This window comes from Antennarius striatus, chromosome 3, assembly GCF_040054535.1.
Source record: "Antennarius striatus isolate MH-2024 chromosome 3, ASM4005453v1, whole genome shotgun sequence".
Classification (NCBI taxonomy): Eukaryota; Metazoa; Chordata; class Actinopteri; order Lophiiformes; family Antennariidae; genus Antennarius; species Antennarius striatus.
The window spans coordinates 7,297,170-7,315,065 of record NC_090778.1 but is presented as its reverse complement, the minus strand read 5'-3'; the positions used below and the strand labels follow the sequence as shown (position 1 = coordinate 7,315,065).

The following is a 17,896-nucleotide window of genomic DNA, read 5'->3' as shown; positions in this document are numbered from 1 at the left end:
GGCCTATGGCTGGGGACAGGCTGCTTGGCCTGGGCCTGCGCCTCAGCTTGGGCTTGGGCTACTGGGGAATTGGGCTTGGTTATGGGCGTTTTTATGGTGGTAGATGGTTATCGGCAGCTACCGGCTGGGGATAGGTGGTTGTCGGTCATGGCCATTGATTCGCCACGGGGCGATGATGACCGGGGGTGTGGCGCTGTGGCACTGCTGTGGGGATGGGGCGGTGTGTGGGCGATCTGGCCTGGCCCGGGGGTCAGGCTACGGGGGGCTGGCTCGGGAGTGCGGGGGGATTGGGTGGTGCGGAGTCGTCGCTGCATGGGGGCAGGACGGTTGCTGGGCGGCTTGGCTTCACTTTGTCTTCTATTGAGCTTTGGGTGCTACACGGCTCACCTGCTGGCCCATCGGGCGTGGCACGTCAAGTCGGCTTTGTGGAATGTGTCTGGCCACTGCTGTTGGCTGGGGGTCGGCGGTTGGTGGCCGGTGGTCAGTTTATTTTACTGGGCGCTGGGGTATGGGCTGGTGTAGGCGGGGCTCAGCAGAGGGTCTCCTGTGGGTGGTTTGGCAGCGGTGGGCCTCTAATAGGGCCTAGCATGGGCTGCTGGGATGGCCAGCAGCGTGCCGGGGCTGGCTGTCTCTGGTCGGCTTTCTTCTGTGGGCGGCCCGCTGGGGATCTCTGCTTTTTCTGGTGGGCTGGTGTGGCCCCTACCACTGGTCTGCCTGGGTTTTCGGGGGGCCTTACGGGCAGACGGGATTGCAAGACTAAGGGGGCTATGAAGGGGGGTGGGTCGCATGTTGCTCGGTCACTGTGGCTGGCCCCATGGGCTGCGGGGGGCATCCCTGTCTCCTGAGGATGGGGGGGCGGGCGGGATGTGGGTGTAGTGGATGGGAGTGGGGAGTTGGGGGGTGTGGTGGTTGGGGTGAGGTGGGGGGAGGGGCCTCCTTGCCCCCTGCCCTTTGGGCCTGTCCTGTGCGCCCCGGCGGTGGCAGCTGCTGCCTCCTCTGGGTCTTTGGATCTACGTGGTTCTAGGTGCCCCCTGTGGCTCTTCGGGTGATGGCTTCTGGATGCTCCTGGCTGACAGGGTTGGGGGTACTCAGCTAGCATGGCCCTGTTGGGTTCCAGTGGCCTATCTGGGCATTGGTTTCCATCACACTTGCATGTTGGTTCAGGGCTTACCAGCTCCTGTCAAGTCCAATCATTGAGAACCACTGGGTCCCGTCAGAATGTGATTAGTCTCACTTCAGACATCACAATATTATGCCCTCTATCTTCCTCCTACACTGGTTTCCTCTGGTGGCCTATTCTATATTATCAGGACCTCCACTAATCTGATGTTTTGTAACATTGGTATTAAGGTATCAGTTCTAAGATATAATGAACCAGCCTAAACCTTTTTCACTCCAACAGCACTGCCTGTCTATCCACTACCTTATTAATGTTTTCTCTCCCTGTCTCCTTTTGCTTTCCCCCTTAACTCACAGAGGTGCAGCACTTACCTCTCTGGCTCACAATAGGAAAATCTAATAAAGACTGACAATTAAGTTCCCAGAGAAGACTGGTGATGGTCACATGCACGCATTAAAATATATAAAAGATTTTGCTGCAAGACTAAAACATGCATTGATCTCATAAAAAGTTGACCCCCTTTAATCGGGTTTAACTATGAGAACACGTGCAGACAATATATATATATATATATATATATATATATATATATATATATATATATATATATATTTATTTATTTTTCAAAGTGATTTTTCAAAGGCATCCAACACTTAAAATGTGTCAATGAAGCCATCTCAAGAATTTAAAAATGGATCTGGGCATGACTTTAAATGAAAGAGTGGGATCTTTCAACCATATCTCATTCCAATAAGCTGAAGGAGTGTGTATAGTTTCAGACTGATTCCACTCAGCTGGAGAGAAACATTTTCTGAATTTAAACGCCAACCAATTCTTCAGGAAGCCCTTCGCTCACACAAAGCATTTAATTCAACTTAAAGAAGCAGCAAAAGAAATTTACATTTTTAATATATAGGCTTTAGTGCCTTTGGTTCTGCTGAAGGTTTGCATTAAGCGGATTTCCCATCTAAGAAACTTTGCAAAGTTTAATCATGTCTTCTGTTGATGCCCCTGGGTTTCTAAGCTGCATCCCCCCAACTTGGAAAGGCAAGAAAACTTCATCATGATGTGCTCCAAAGTCAGAATATTAAAGATTTAACAGAATATCTTCATAAGCCCCTCACTGCTGAAGAGGTCCTGACTTCTACGTAACCTTTAGTCAAACTAGTGAAGTATTCCTCATAAAAAAAAAAACCCAAACTTTTCCTTCATCATTTCTCAGAGCAATTTCATCTTTTGCTCAATGGACTCACTTTAAATGTGGCTAAAAAAATAGTTTACGTTTTTTTCACAATTTCATAGCATGGAAAACAGTTTGTAGTCTTTACCCGCATGCCAAGCTCGATGTTCTCGCCTCCATACACCTCCATGCCGGGATCCAGGAGACCTATCTCGCCAAAGTATTCCCGATCAACCACAAAGGAGCAGCCGATCATAGCCGGAGTTCTGGAGGAGCAGAGAGAAGTGGAATTTTATGAGTGAAATTACCCAGCCATGAAACCCACAGAGAATGCTGAAATATTCAATTTTATCAAAGCAGAAATGAGATCATGGTTTTGCTCATTGTTTAGCCTGTAAAAATGGAGTAGTAGTGCAGTGTTTTCAGATAGTTATAGATAAGTCTTTTGTATCAATCAGTTGGATCAGTTGGTGCTTACTGTACAGACATTTGTTTTAGATTTGCTTTTCTGAAAGGCAACTTGCATACATGCAAGTTGGATGCTGTTAGTAAAATGAATCATCTTTGAACCACGACACAGATGACCAAAAAGAAGGGACCCATCCGTTTCCATTGCTCTGTTTCATCTGACCATTGTTTCTGATGTGGAAATGTCAGAGGCACAATCAAAAAAATGATTCCAGTTTAGCTTTCTTCTTCTTTTCCTTTCGGCTTTTCCCTTCAGGCGTCGCCACAGCGAATCAATTTCGTCCATCTAGCCCTGTCCTTTGAATCCTCTTCTCTCACACCAAGTACCTTCATGTCTTCCCTCATTACATCCATAAACATTCCTCTTTGGTCTTCCTCTAGGCCTCCTGCCTGGCAGTTCAAAACTCAGCATCCTTCTACCAATATATTCACTGTCTCTCCTCTGGACATGTCCAAACCATCTCAGTCTGGCCTCTCTGACTTTATCTCCAAAACCTCTAACATGTGCTGTCCCTCTGATGTACTCATTCCTGATCCTATCCTTCCTGGTCACTCCCAGAGAGAACCTCAGCATCTTCATCTCTGCTACCTCCAGCTCTGTCTCCTGTCTTTTCTTCAGTGACACTGTCTCTAGGCCAAACAACATCACTGGTCTCACCATAGTTTTGTATACCTTTCCTTTCATTTTAGCTGAAACTCTTCTATCACACATCACACCTGACACTTTCCTTCACCCGTTCCCTGCTGCCTGTACACGCCTCTTCACCTCTTTTCCACACTCTCCATTCTTCTGGACTGTTTGAGCCTAAGTACTTAAAATCCTCCACCTTCTTGATCTCTTCTCCCTGTGACCTCACTCTTCCACTTGGGTCCCTCTCATTCACACACATGTACTCTGTCTTACTGCGGCTAACCTTCATTCCTCTCCTTTCCAGGACAAACTTCCACCTGTCTAGCTTCTCCTCCTCCTGTTCCCTGCTCTCACTACAGATCACAATGTCATCTGCAAACATCATAGTCCATGGAGATTCCTGTCTAACCTCGTCTGTCAGCCTGTCCATCACCATAGCGAACAAGAAGGGGCTCAGAGCTGATCCCTGATGCAGTCCCACCTCCACCTTGAACTCCTCTGTCACACCTACAGCACACCTCACCACTGTCTTACAGTCCTCATACAGGTCCTGCACCGCTCTAACATACTTCTCTGCCACTCCAGACTTCCTCATACAATACCATAGTTTCTCTCTGGGCACCCTTTCATAAGCTTTCTCCAGATCTACAAATACACAATGCAGCTCCCTCTGGCCTTCTCTGTACTTCTCTATCAACATCCTCAAAGCAAATACTGCATCTGTAGTACTCTTTTTTGGCATGAAACCATACTGCTGCTCACAAATGTTCACTTCTGCCCTTAGTCTAGCTTCCACTACTCTCTCCCATAACTTCATTGTATGGCTCATCAGCTTTATTCCTCTGTAGTTGCCACAACTCTGCACATCTCCCTTGTTCTTAAAAAAAACACCAGCACACTTCTCCTCCATTCCTCTGGCATCTTCTCACTATCTAAGATCCTGTTGAACAACCCAGTCAGAAACTCTACTGCCACCTCTCCTAGACACTTCCAAACCTCTACAGGTATATCATCAGGACCAACTGCCTTTCCAATCTTCATCCTCTTCAATGCCCTCCTCACTTCACCCTGACTAATCTTTGCTACATCCTGGTCCACAACAGTCACCTCTTGTAGTCTTTGTTCTCTCTCATTTTCCACGTTCATCAACTCTTCAAAGTACTCTTTCCATCTTCCCATCACACTACTGGCACCTGTCAATAGACTTCCATCTCTATCCTTAATCACCCTAACCTGCTGCACGTCCTTACCATCTTTATCTCTCTGTCTTGCCAGCCGGTATAGATCAGTCTCTCCCTCCTTATTGTCCAACCTAGCATACAAGTCATCATAAGCTTCTTGTTTGGCCTTTGCTTCCTCTACCTTCACCTTATGCTGCATCTCCCTGTACTCCTGTCTACTCTCCTCAGTCCACTCAGTGTCCCACTTCCTCTTGGCTAACCTCTTTCTCTGTATACACTCCTGTACCTCCTCATTCCACCACCAAGTCTCCTTATCTACTTTCCTTCCAGATGACACACCAAGTACTCTCTTACCTGTCTCCCTGATCCCATTAGCTGTAGTGGTCCAGTCATCTGGAAGCACCTCCTGACCACCCAGAGCCTGTCTTAACTCCTTCCTAAAAGTCATGCAACACTCTTCCTTTTTCAGCTTCCACCATTTCGTCTTCTGCTCTGCCTTTGCCCTGTTGATCTTCCTCACCACCAGAGTCATCCTACACACCATCATCCTATGCTGTTTGGCTATACTCACCTACCACTACTTTGCAGTCACTGATCTCTTTCAGGTTACACCGTCTACACAAGATGTAGTCTACCTGTGTGCTCCTACCGCCACTCTTATAGGTCACTCTATGTTCCTGCCTCTTCTGGAAGAAAGTATTCACTATAGCCATTTCCATCCTTTTTGCAAAGTCAACTACCATCTGTCCTTCTGCGTTCCTCTCCTGGATACCAAACCTGCCCATCACATCCTCATCACCTCTGTTTCCTGCACCAACATGTCCATTGAAGTCTGCTCCAGTGACAACTCTCTCACTTCTAGGCATGCTCTGCATCACTTCATCAAAGTCCGAACAGAATTTCTCCTTCTCCTCCAGCTCACACCCTACCTGTGGAGCATACCCACTAACAACATTGAACATCACACCTTCTATTTCTAGCTTCAGACTCATCACTCTATCCGACACTCTGTTTACCTCCAGGACATTCCTAACACACTCCTCCTTCAAGATCACTCCTACTCCATTTCTCTTCCCATCTATACCATGATAGAATAACTTGAACCCTGCTCCTAAACTTCTAGCCTTGCTACCTTTCCACCTGGTCTCCTGTACACACAGTATGTCTACCTTCCTCCTCTGCATCATGTCAACCAACTCTCTACCTTTTCCTGTCATAGTTCCAACATTCAACGTCCCTACTCTTAGTCCTATACTCTTGGTGTTCCTCTTCTCTTTCTTCGAGTGAACGCACTTTCCTCCTCTCCTTCTTCGACCAACAGTAATCCAATTTCCACCAGCGCCCTGTAGGTCAACAGCGCCGATGGCGGTCCTTGTTAACCCAGGCCTTGACCGATCCGGTATGGAAGTCATAGGTTTGATTCGCATCTTTGATTTGGCAAAAGTTTTACGCCGGATGCCCTTCCTGATGCAACCCTCTGTATTAATCCGGGCTTGGGACCGGCATAATAAGACACTGGCTTGTGTCCTCTTGCGGCTACATTTTGCTTTGTTTACTTTAAAAAAAATCAATGTGATCGAGGCAGCTTCACAACAGCAATTTGTCATCCTTTAGACATTGTTTTAGTACCAAAAATAATTAAATGTTATTCATTCCTATGAAATTGTCATTTTGAATGTGAATGTGAGTGAACATCCAGCTAAAAACAATAATATGACAGTGCAAAATGGAAATAATAAAACTGTGGCAGGGTGGGTTTAGTTGGCTGGGGACAGGAGAGAGGGAGACATTGATAAAGAGAGAGAAAGAGAACTGCCACACATGGCTGCACGGCTACAGAAACATAACATGAAAACAGACTGAAAGGTGTAGATCTTATGGTTTAGATCTTATAGTGACATCTTTCTTTTGTCTCCTGTTGTCGCTATCTCTCTAACACATACTGACTCACTGATTCTCTGCAAAATGACGAGCGGAAGAAGAAAACCGGAGGATACTCTAGACCAGATGGTCTCTTCTATGAAAGCGTTAAAGACCAAGTTAAAGAGCAACTTTGATAAGTTGAGTGACTTTGATAAAAATGGGAAGAAAATGTAAAATCGGTGTTAGATGCCATAGAAGAAATGAAGGACAAAATGAAGAAAATGCAGAAAGACATGGATGAAAAAGACCAAAGAATTATTGTCTTAGAACAGGGACAACAAAGAATGGATGATTTTGAACAAACCATTCGAATAATGATGTGATCATCACTGGCATCAAAATCAAAGCGAGAAATTGCTGTGGCCAGAGGAGTGGGAACTGAGCACAGCGCTGATATCAAGACTATGGAGCAACAAATGAGTTCTCAACTGTGGGATCTGGAGATAACTATAGATCCGGACCAGATTGAGACATGCTATCCATTACCGTCTGGAGGTAGGAGACCACCTGCAGTACTGATAAAATTCCAGAATCGTAAACATAAAATTGCTCTTCTGAAGCGGCTTCAAACTGAAAGGAAAGAATGTCTACATTAATGAGAATCTCACCAAAAAGAATGCTGATATCACTAAAAAAGCTTGACAACTGAAGAAGAATGGGCTGATTGACAACACCTGGACAAACAATTGCAGGATCTTCATCAAAACAAAGGGGCTTTCTCTGGAGCAGATGAAAACAATGGTGATCAGGAGTGGAGAGGAGTTGGTGAAATATGAGCAATAAGGACAGACAAGAGTTGTTAATACACCAAAGATCAGTACAACAGATGCACTTTAATAGTGGGAGCTCTACACCAAATTCGGACACGTCAAGTATTACATGGAACAGCTGAAAAACTATTCAATATCTTCAATGTCAGAAACATGGATTAATGAACAAAAACACATGGATTTCTGCTTGGAGGGATAACATTATGTTTGAGACTTTAAAATCAGACAGAAAGCTTTATAACGAAGAGACGGACATTCAAAGCGAGTGAGACACTGGTGTCACCGTGGGTCCTCTCGGGTTAAAGAGCATGTTGATATCTTTTGACAATGCAATAGTATGTGTAACTCTTGGTCTGTAACAAAGCAGTTAATTCTTGGGAAAAAAAATGTCCGCTGAAAGAGGTTAATATGATCATTATATTCTTGGCACGGTGGCGCAATGGATAGCGCTGTTGCCACACAACACGGCGGTTACAGGTTCGAGACCCACTCTGTGCGGAGGTTGCGTGTTCTCTCCCCCCCTCTCCGGGTTATCTGGCTTCCTCCCACCTCCAAAAATGCGTTCCAAATTGCCCGCAGTATGTGAGTGTGAGTGTGCATGGTTGTATGTATCTGTGTTGCCCCGAGGCGCACTGGCGTCGTGCCTGGTGTTTGCCCCTCCTCACGTCCTGAAACAGCTGGGATAGGCTCCAGCATCCCGTGACCCGCTACGGCGGATAAAGCCGTTAGGAAGATAAATTAACTTATTGTTTTGACTATCTATTAACAAACTTTGTTGTTCCTAGAAAGAATGTAAACATGGTCATGCTCTAGGCTATTTCTGGGACAAAGGCTAATATCCGTAAGTGGATAAGAGTATGAAAGTGTGTCAAAATTCAATGGATGAACTGACTGAAAAGATTTAATATCTGAGTTTGTTGACAACATATTGTAATGAGAGATATGCTTGTTGATTCTGGGGTATGGAAATTTCAAATACCTATTGGCTTCTACCCATCAACCCTTTTTTTCAGATGTTACTGTTGATATTGTAAATGTGATGAAAGTATGAAGTCTGTTATGTTAACATGTCAGACAAAAAATAAACTAAAAAAAAAGTCCTATAACGTAGATGTCAAGCCCGAGACAGGAGCGGAGACCAGGTGCGTCTGAACTAAAGTCTTTATTCACAGCAAAGGCACACGAAGGAAGCACGGGAAAAGCCGTGCAGACTTGCAGACACGAGAGGATACAGACAGGACTTACGGGGAGCAGGCAGGCAGAGGTAAAAGTCCAAGAGGCAGAGTTCGTGGTCGGGGACAAAGCAGAGTTCTGATACGGGTCCAGGCAGGCAGGTCGGGATCCAAATACAATCCAGGGTCAAGGCAGGAGTCAGGATGAACTGGAGACAAATACGGCATCAACACAGAGGATCTGACACTGGGTCCGTGTTCAAGCTGGGTCTTTATAGTCCGTGATTAGGGGTAAAACAGTGGCAGGTGTGTCTGTGATGATTGGACGCAGGTGTGGGATCTGCGCCGTGGGAAACCCAGCGCGAGGCTGGGGGCGGACCCCGAGCCGGATCGTGACAGACACCCCCCCCTAAGGGACGGCTCATTAAGTCCCAAAAACAGAATCCACAGTGCCGGGCGGGTGGGGGGGGAAACAACCAGAACAATCTAATATTCCTCCTACCGGTCCGAATCCAGGCCACCTTCGTCGTCCTGCCGAGAATCCCCAGGACCCGTGGAGGCAGGAACGGCAGGAACCGGAGAATCACGGCCAGCCCCACTCAGGCAGCCATGTCGAACAGCAGGCTTGTCAATGTGCAGGCGGTGGAACTAAGCGATGAGAGTCCTGTCCAGATCCGTCTCGCAGGAACTCAGGTCCTCTCCTCAGGACCATAACCCTCCCAGTCCATGAGGTACTGTAGGCCCCTTCCTCTCCTACAGGACTTCAATAGGCTATGGACGGAGTAGACAGGCCCGTCCTCCAGCAGACGGGGGGGGGGGGGGGCTGCAGGAACCAGCGGACTCTCGTGGACTGGCCTGACCTTTGAGACATGGAAGGTCGGGTGCACTCTCATGGTCGGAGGGAGCTGGAGCCAGACAGCAGTTGGCGAGATGACCAGCTGGATGGGGAATGGCCCGATGAACCGTGTAGCCAACTTGCGGGACTCCACCCGGAGCGGGAGGTCCCTGGTGAAGAGCCAGACCTTCTGGCCCTCTAGGTAGGCAGGTGCGGGGGATACCCGGCGGTTGGCTCCCGTAGCGTAGCTGGCCAATGACCTCAGCAGGGCGGAGCGGGTGCGGACCCAGGTACGGCGACATCGTCGGGCGTAGGCGAACGCTGACGGACAAGTGACCTCTCCCTCCTGGCTGGAGAACAGCGGTGGTTGGTACCCATGCACACACTGGAATGGGGAGAGTCCGGTGGCAGAGCTGGTGAGAGAGTTGTGGGCGTATTCCACCCACAGGAGCTGGTCGTGCCAGGAGCGTTGGTTCAGCGATGCCATACACCGGAGTGCCTTCTCCAGCTCCTGCTTAGCCCTCTCAGACTGGCCATTGGACTGGGGATGGAAACCAGAGGTGAGGCTAACTGTGGCCCCCAGCTGCTGACAAAACTGTTTCCAGAAAGCAGAGACGAATTGCGGACCACGGTCTGACACTACATCTTTAGGGAGTCCATGTAGTCGGAAGATGTGCAGGAGGACCAGTTGGGCAGTCTCTTTTGCCGATGGCAGTTTGGGCAGGGGAATAAACTGTGCCATCTTACTGAACCGGTTAACCACCGTGAGGATGGTGGTCATGCCGTTAGAGGATGGAAGTCCCGTAACAAAGTCCAGGGCAATATGGGACCATGGGCGACTGGGCACTGGCAGAGGTTGTAAAAGTCCAAATGGGAGGCGACACACGGATTTATTCCGGGTGCAGATGACCCCACTGGATGACTGGAGTCCTCATGTCCCCTGGCACGAACAAGCGGTCAGCGGGGCAAGCGCTGGGTCCAGGCTGGTCATGAATGGCCTCTCACACCCTCTCCTCGACATCCCAGGTCAGGGCAGCAACCAAGCAGGGGCCGGGAAGAATGGGTGCACCGTCTTGGGACGAGGCCTCATCTCCCGAAAACTGACGGGAAAGTGCGTCAGGCTTAACGTTGCAAGAACCAGGGCGGTATGACAAGGAGAAGTTGAACCTGGTGAAAAATAAAGCCCACCGGGCCTGTCTGGGATTGAGTCTCTTCGCTAAACGAACATATTCCAGATTTTTATGATCTGTCCATATCAGGAACGGGACGGAAGCACCCTCCAGCCAGTGACGCCATTCCTCCAGAGCCAGTTTTACAGCCAGCAGTTCTCGGTTCCCGATGTCGTAGTTGCGGTCAACTGGCGACAATCGACGGGAGAAAAACACACAGGGGTGAAGCTTCTTGTCCTCTGCCGACCTCTGGGACAACACCGCTCCCACCCCCACATCAGAAGCGTCCACCTCCACGACGAACTGGCGTTCAGAGTCTGGCATGCGGAGGATGGGCGCAGAGGAGAAATGGGTCCGGAGAGCGTTAAACGCCCTATCAGCCACAGGGGTCCAGGAAAACGGCTGTCTGGTACTGGTAAGGGCGGTGAGAGGGGCTGCAATGGAACTATAATCCCGCATGAAACGTCTATAGAAGCTCGCAAACCCCAGGAACTGCTGGAGCTTCTTACGGTTATCCGGAACTGGCCAAGAGGTCACTGCAGAGACTTTGGCTGGGTCCATTTGTATATTCCCTTCTGCAATTACATAGCCCAGGAAGGAAGTAGATTTGACATGGAACTCACATTTCTCTGCCTTAACAAATAATGAGTTCTCGAGCAGACGACTGAGCACCAGGCGGACATGTCTCTCGTGCTCTGACTGAGTTCGGGAAAAAATCAGAATGTCATCTAGATAAACAAACACAAATTTATTTAACATGTCCCTCAGAATATCGTTGATCAGAGCCTGGAAGACCGCCGGTGCATTTGTAAGTCCGAACAGCCTCACTAGGTATTCATAATGTCCAGTGGGGGTGTTAAACGCCGTCTTCCACTCGTCCCCCTCCCGGATCCGGACCAAGTGGTAGGCGTTGCGTAAGTCCAATTTAGTGAAGACCGTGGCCCCCTCGAGGAGTTCAAAAGCAGAAGAGAGCAGGGGGAGAGGGTACTGGTTCTTGATCGTGATCTCATTCAGTCCCCGGTAATCGATGCAGGGATGGAGCGAACCATCCTTCTTCCCCACGAAGAAGAACCCCGCACCAGCGGCAGAGGACGACGGTCGGATGATGCCTGCAGCCAAGGAGTCATTAATATAGTCCTCCATGGACCTCCTTTCAGGAACAGAGAGGGAGTACAGGCGACCCCTGGGTGGAGAAGGACCAGGAAGCAGTTTGATGGCACAGTCGTAGGGCTGGTGTGGGGGCAGAGAGGTAGCCTTGGCTTTGTTGAACACCTCTCTTAAATCATGATAAAGCTCAGGAACCTTGGAGATATCGGCAGGTGGTCCAACTGGAGGTTTGCAAGAGTCTGGTATTGCTGCCTTTAAACATGTCCGGTGGCAATCTTTACTCCACTCCAGAATGGAGCCCGTTAACCAGTCTATGCGGGGATTGTGTCAGCGGAGCCAGGGGTATCCGAGAATAATAGCCTGGCCGGGCGACTGCAGCAGATGAAACTGAACGGCCTCCTGGTGATTTCTGGGAATCGACATCTGGACCGGTGCAGTGACATGGGTGACGATACCCAGGGGGTGACCGCTCTGTGCGGAGTTTGCATGCTCTCCCCGTGTGTGCGTGGGCTCTCTCCGAGTTCTCCGGCTGCCTCCCACCTCCAAAAGCATGCGCTTCAGGTTGATTGGTCGGTCCCAAATTGCCCGTAGGAGTGACTGTGTGTGTGCGCATGGCTGTCTGTCTTTGTGTGTAGCTCCGTGGTGCACTGGCGTCGTGCCCGGAGTGTCCCTGCCTCACGCCCTATGCCAGCTGAGATAGGCTCCAGCTCCCCGTGACCCGCTATGGCGGATGAAGGGGCAGAAAATGAATGGTTGCTATAGGCTGTGAGTAAGTGCTGCAAGTGATTCTAGAATCCAAAAGTGTAAATGACCTCAGCCTCTCTATTGTTTGAATATTTGGAGAAATTCCTTCCTCTAATTATTCCTTAACTGGACGTGATCTAGTTGTGACAACGAAATTACTTATTCATCACCCCGCATGCCAGAAGGGAAGAGCTTCAAAACTGTTGTTTTTTCAAGTTAAATTAAAGAAATCAGTCATACAAGAGACGGGGGCAGACCTTTCTCAAGTGACAAAAGCTTTCAGGAAAGTGCGTTGTGTGTGATGTGTTTCTTCTTTGTGACCCACCATCACTTCTGTGTGAAATACAACACAACTGCCTTGTAGCTTGCTTTGCAATATTTTGCAGTAAAAAACATGTTCTGCCACAATTGTACCAGAATGTAAGGCAGCACAGATCTGACTTCTCTCACATTGATCACACAGCAGCTTGAGAGAAAAGTATTAGTCTAAGCAAGATGATTCACAAAGGAATTAAGAAGTAGCTTCATCATAGATTGGTGCTGGAATTGCAAATTCCTAACAGGGTGTCTCCATTCTTCAAATGTGGAACATTACCTGAGGTAATTCTAAATTCCTTTAATCAGTGGAAAGCTTGCTCATCTCCATGCCATATTCAGACATACTCAAAAAGCATTCATACAGCTCATCAAGTGTCTTCTTCAGTCTTGTTTACAGTGAGATATTTGGTTTAAAGGGACAGTAAAGTTAATTTTAAGTAACATATATGTTATTCATCATTATGAAAAATAGAAGAAAAAATAAATTTTATATGTGTAGTATCATCCGTTTGGTCAAAAAAAGCTTAAAATCTGCGCCACAGCAGCTTCCGCATTCAGTGGTCACAAGGGTGTCATACGTCACTGGGGCCAAACACAGCTTAGCAGCCATAAGAAACAATGCAATTTTAGATGCGATTAACACCAAAAATATCATGGTTACCTGCGCAGTGAATGGTTGTGTCAACAGAACAGCAAAAAGACGTGACTTTCAAATAAATTCACTGTGGAATTAATAACAACTAGAGTTGTTATTAATTCCACACAGTCCAATAGAATAAATGGCGGTTAGCTCAATGCGTCCCAGAAGGTATTCTGAGAAGCATTGTCTTCCGCGTCTTTTTGCTGTTCTGTTGACACAACCGCAGGTAACCATGATACTTTTGGTGTTAATCATGTCTAGAATTGCATTGCTTCTTATGGCTGCTAAGCTATGTTTGGCCCCAGTGACGTATGACGGCCATGTGACCACTGAATGCGGAAGGTGCTGCGGCGCAGATTTTAAGCTTTTTTGACCAAACTGATGACGCTACACACATACGATTTATTTTTTCTTCTATTTTTCATAACGATGAATAGCATATGTCACTTAAAATTAACCTTACTGTCCCTTTAAGTATGCCTCACATAATAATAATATTAATTTGTTGGTGTGATGATCATATTTTTTGCATGGAAAGGATTCATATGTTTGCCTCTACATCAGAACATTTGGTGTTCATTCTCACTTCTTCATATCCTGCTAATTGTTGGCGCAGCCCTTCTCTGAGAGTGCATTCTGTCGCTGCAACTTGTATGATGTAGATTGCATCCCAACAGTCAGTAGAAGATTTGAGATTGAGCTCTGAATGTCTGCAGGGCTTCTGTCGTTGATGGACAGGAACCTTTAGACAAGTACAAGAGTGATTTCCAATAGAAATCCACACAACCAACTTCCAGGCATTGTGTCCATTAGCAGTAACATGTCAGTAGTGACGAGCGCCTTGGTGGCATCCGAAGCTGCTCTTTGTTGTTCTGTTATTCTATAAGTCTGGGACTTCATGCCAGAAATTTAGGGTTTGAGACACGGATGAGACATCAGGTCCAAATAATTATCAGAGACAAAGTCTTTCAAATGAAACTGTTACTGCTCTGCCTGCTCCGAGCCGAGCGAGGGCACAAAGCTTCGCTTTGGTTGCCTTCTCTGATTAGCTTAATCACTAGTTTATGAGAGTTTTGCTATACAAACTACCTCCAGATGGTAAAGTTCCAGCATGCATTATGATTTTGTTTTGGTTTAAATACAGCATTTTCATTTGATGAAGCGCTGCAAGTTCATTAGTAGTTCTGGCAGAAAGGCTTTAGCTATGTGTCTCAATTTTTATTGGCGCTTTTTAAATTTTCTTCCTCGGGTGTTTATGCTCGCTTGTCCTTGATCTAATCTCAAACCAATTGAAAATAATTTCTTCATTGATTCAACTCGTAGTTATGAATGACTCTTGTGATTATGATGATAGGCTGGCACAAACCTATCTCTTTAAAGTCACAATAATGAATACATTTTTGAAAATGTATTACATTACAAAGTGAAAACCATCCGACGATGTCAAAGAGGCTTGGAAGATGATGCTACACTTAATCACCCTCTGACTGTGACCCTCCTCTCAGCGAGAGATTTAGGTGACCTTAAAACATTTACCATCAACTTGTTTAAAGTGCTCTCATAGAGAAAAAGCCACAAGGAAGATTTGGAAGAAACTTAGAGAAAGTGTAGGCAATTTACAATTAAATTGAATTAGACAAAGGAAATGGATCCATGATTTCCCCTCTTTCCTTAGCATCATGAAATCAAAATTAATGAAAGAGGCAATCCTTTAATGTTAGGACCTTTTCAAATAGAAAATAATAATTTCAGTTTCTATTTACAGAGTATTAATTTAGTGTACCAAATTCATCATTAGGCCTGTGAGTTCTGTTTTTCATACGAATGTTTTTGACTCAGCTCTTATTTGAAATTAGTTTTGGAAACGAAACTGTTTTGTTTTGTTTTTCTTTTATTATGTTACACCCCTGCCTCACTACATTATATTTAAGCTGTGAGTACATGATGTAGAAATATCATTAATAGCACTCATAAAGCTCAACAAAAATAGTCATTAAATAACACAAGTCATTTTTTAAATTCACTTTGAAGGAGAAGTATCACAGTACTTGATGACAGTTGGTCAAAAAATATGCACTTTGCTTTTCTTCCTTGAATATAGATAATTTAATTCACTGCCAGAAGCTAAAAAAGATATCCTTTGAGGACATATCATCTGTTGAAGTATTGGGTTGAAAATATGTTTGACTATACTGAAAGTCAAAAAATGTTACTTTTGAATCTGGAAATCATAATTTAAGCTCTTTGGCTCATGGTTGAGCCAGAAGCTACTATGACGATATTTAGCCAAATATCAATAAGGATTAGGAATCATAGAGTATGTTGATCCTTTATTAAATGCATTATATGTGAGAATTATTGTTATGAGAACATCTTGGTAGAAATAACAGCATAATATTGGCTTCAAAAGCATTTCAGTGGGACAGCTTCTAGGAGACTTTTATTTTGAAACATCTATAATTGCTGCTGACCTTCTTCTGCTTTTCCTTTCGGCTTTTCCCTTCAGGGGTCACCACAGCAAATCAGTTGGCTCCATCTTGTCTGCATGTATTCTCATAGTTTAACCCCATAAAAGGTGGTCAACCTTTTATGAGATCAATGCTTATTTTAGTCTTGCAGCAAAATCTTTTATACATTTTAATGCGTGCATGTGACTGTCACCACTCATCTCTTGGAACTAAATTGTCAGTCTTTATTAGAATTTCCTATTGTGAGCCAGAGAGAGAAGTGCTACACCCCTGTGAGTTAAGGGGGAAAGCAAAAGCAGACAGGGAGAGAAAACACAAACAAGGTAGTGGATAGACAGGCAGTGCTGTTGGAGTGAAAAAGGTTTAGAGGCTGTTTTATTCTATCTTAGAACTGATATTTCAACACCAATGTTACAAAACATCAGATTAGTGGAGGTCCTGATAATATAGAATAGGCCACCTGAGGAAACCAGTGTAGGAGGAAGATAGAGGGCATAATATTGTGATGACTGAAGTGAGACTCATCACATTCTGACGCGACCCAATGGTTCTCAATAATTAGGTTCGACAGGAGCTGGTAAACCCTGACCCATCATGCATGTGTGATGAAACCAACACCCAGATAGGCTACCAGAAGCAAACAGGGCCACGCCAGCCGAGCACTCCCAACCTCAGCAGCCAGGAGCATGCAGAAGCCATCATCCGAAGAGCCACCGGGGGCACATAGAACCACGTAGACCCAGGGACCCAAAGGAGGCAACGGCTGTCACCGCCAGGGCACACGGGACAGGCCCAAGGGGCACGGGGCAGGAATCAACAACCATCCAGTCGCTATAAAAAGCCCGCAACCAAACCCAACCCCCCAGCAGTCCAAGCCCAAGCCGAGCCACAGGCCCAGGTCAAGCAGCCCCTCCCCAGCCATAGGCCCTAGAGGGCCACCATTTCGTCCTCTGCTCTGTCTTTGTCCCCTTCGTCTTCCTCACCACCAGAGTCATCCTACACACCACCATCCTATGCTGTTTGGCTACACTTTCCCCTGCCACTACTTTGCAGTCACTGATCTCCTTCAGATTACACCATCTACACAAGATGTAGTCTACCTGTGTCCTCATACCTCCACCCTTATAGGTCACCATATGTTCCTGCCTCTTCTGGGAGAAAGTATTTACAATAGCCATTTCCATCCTTTCTGCAAAGTCAACTACCATCTGTCCTTCTGCGTTCCTCCCCTGGATACCAAACCAAACCTCCTCATCACATCTGTTTTCTGCAACAACATGTGCATTGAAGTCTGCACCAATGACAACTCTCTCACTTCTAGGTATGCTCTGCATCACTTTGTCAAAGTCCAACCAGAATTTCTCCTCCTCCAGCTCACATTCTGCCTTGGGAGCATACTCACTAACAACATTGACCATCACACATTCGATTTCTAGCTTCAGACTCATCACTCTCTCTGACACTCTTTTTACCTCCAAGACATTCCTAACAAACTCCTCCTTCAAGATAACTCCTACTCTATTTTTTTTCCTATCTACACCATGATAGAACAACTTGCCAGCTTGCTCCCATCCCCACGCCCGGACGCCTGCTTGCTCCCGTCCCCACGCCCGGACGCCAGCTTGCCTCCGTCACCACGCCCGGACGCCAGCTTGCTCCCGTCACCACTCCTGGACGCCAGCTTGCTCCCCAACCGGCACCTGAGCCCGAGTCTGTTCCGGCAGCTGAGCCCGAGTCTGTTCTGGCACCTGAGCCCGAGTCTGTTCCGGCACCTGAGCCAGAGTCTGTTCCGGCACCTGAGCTCCTGAGTCTGTTCCAGTTCCTGCATCCCAATCAGAGTCTGCTCCTGTTCCTGCATCCCAATCAGAGTCTGCTTCTGTTCCTGCACACCAGTCCGAGTCTGCTCCTGTTCCTGCACACCAGTCCGAGTCTGCTCCTGTTCCTGCACTCCAGTCCGAGTCTGCTCCTGTTCCCACACCCCAGTCCGAGTCTGCTCCTGTTCCCTCGCCCCAGCTCGAGTCTACTCCTGATCCTGCACCCCCGCCCAAGTCTGATCCTGATCCTGCACCCTTGTACTGTCACGATTCGGCGTGGCAGTGCTGGTGTGTGACCAGATGGGCCAAGCTTCTGGGTGGAGCCACGGCTCCACACATGATGCTCATTCCACACA

The 17,896-nt window shown here is 46.9% G+C and overlaps 1 protein-coding gene across 1 annotated transcript in view; it reads right to left on the bottom strand.

The window, feature by feature from the left end:
- galnt9 (polypeptide N-acetylgalactosaminyltransferase 9) overlaps nt 1-17,896 on the bottom strand; it is a 129,769-nt gene that overhangs the window by 52,643 nt on the left and 59,230 nt on the right. The window contains exon 6 of the mRNA XM_068311164.1: nt 2,449-2,566. Within this exon, the coding sequence (XP_068167265.1) occupies nt 2,449-2,566 (118 nt within the window). The remainder of the gene's footprint in view (nt 1-2,448; nt 2,567-17,896) is intronic.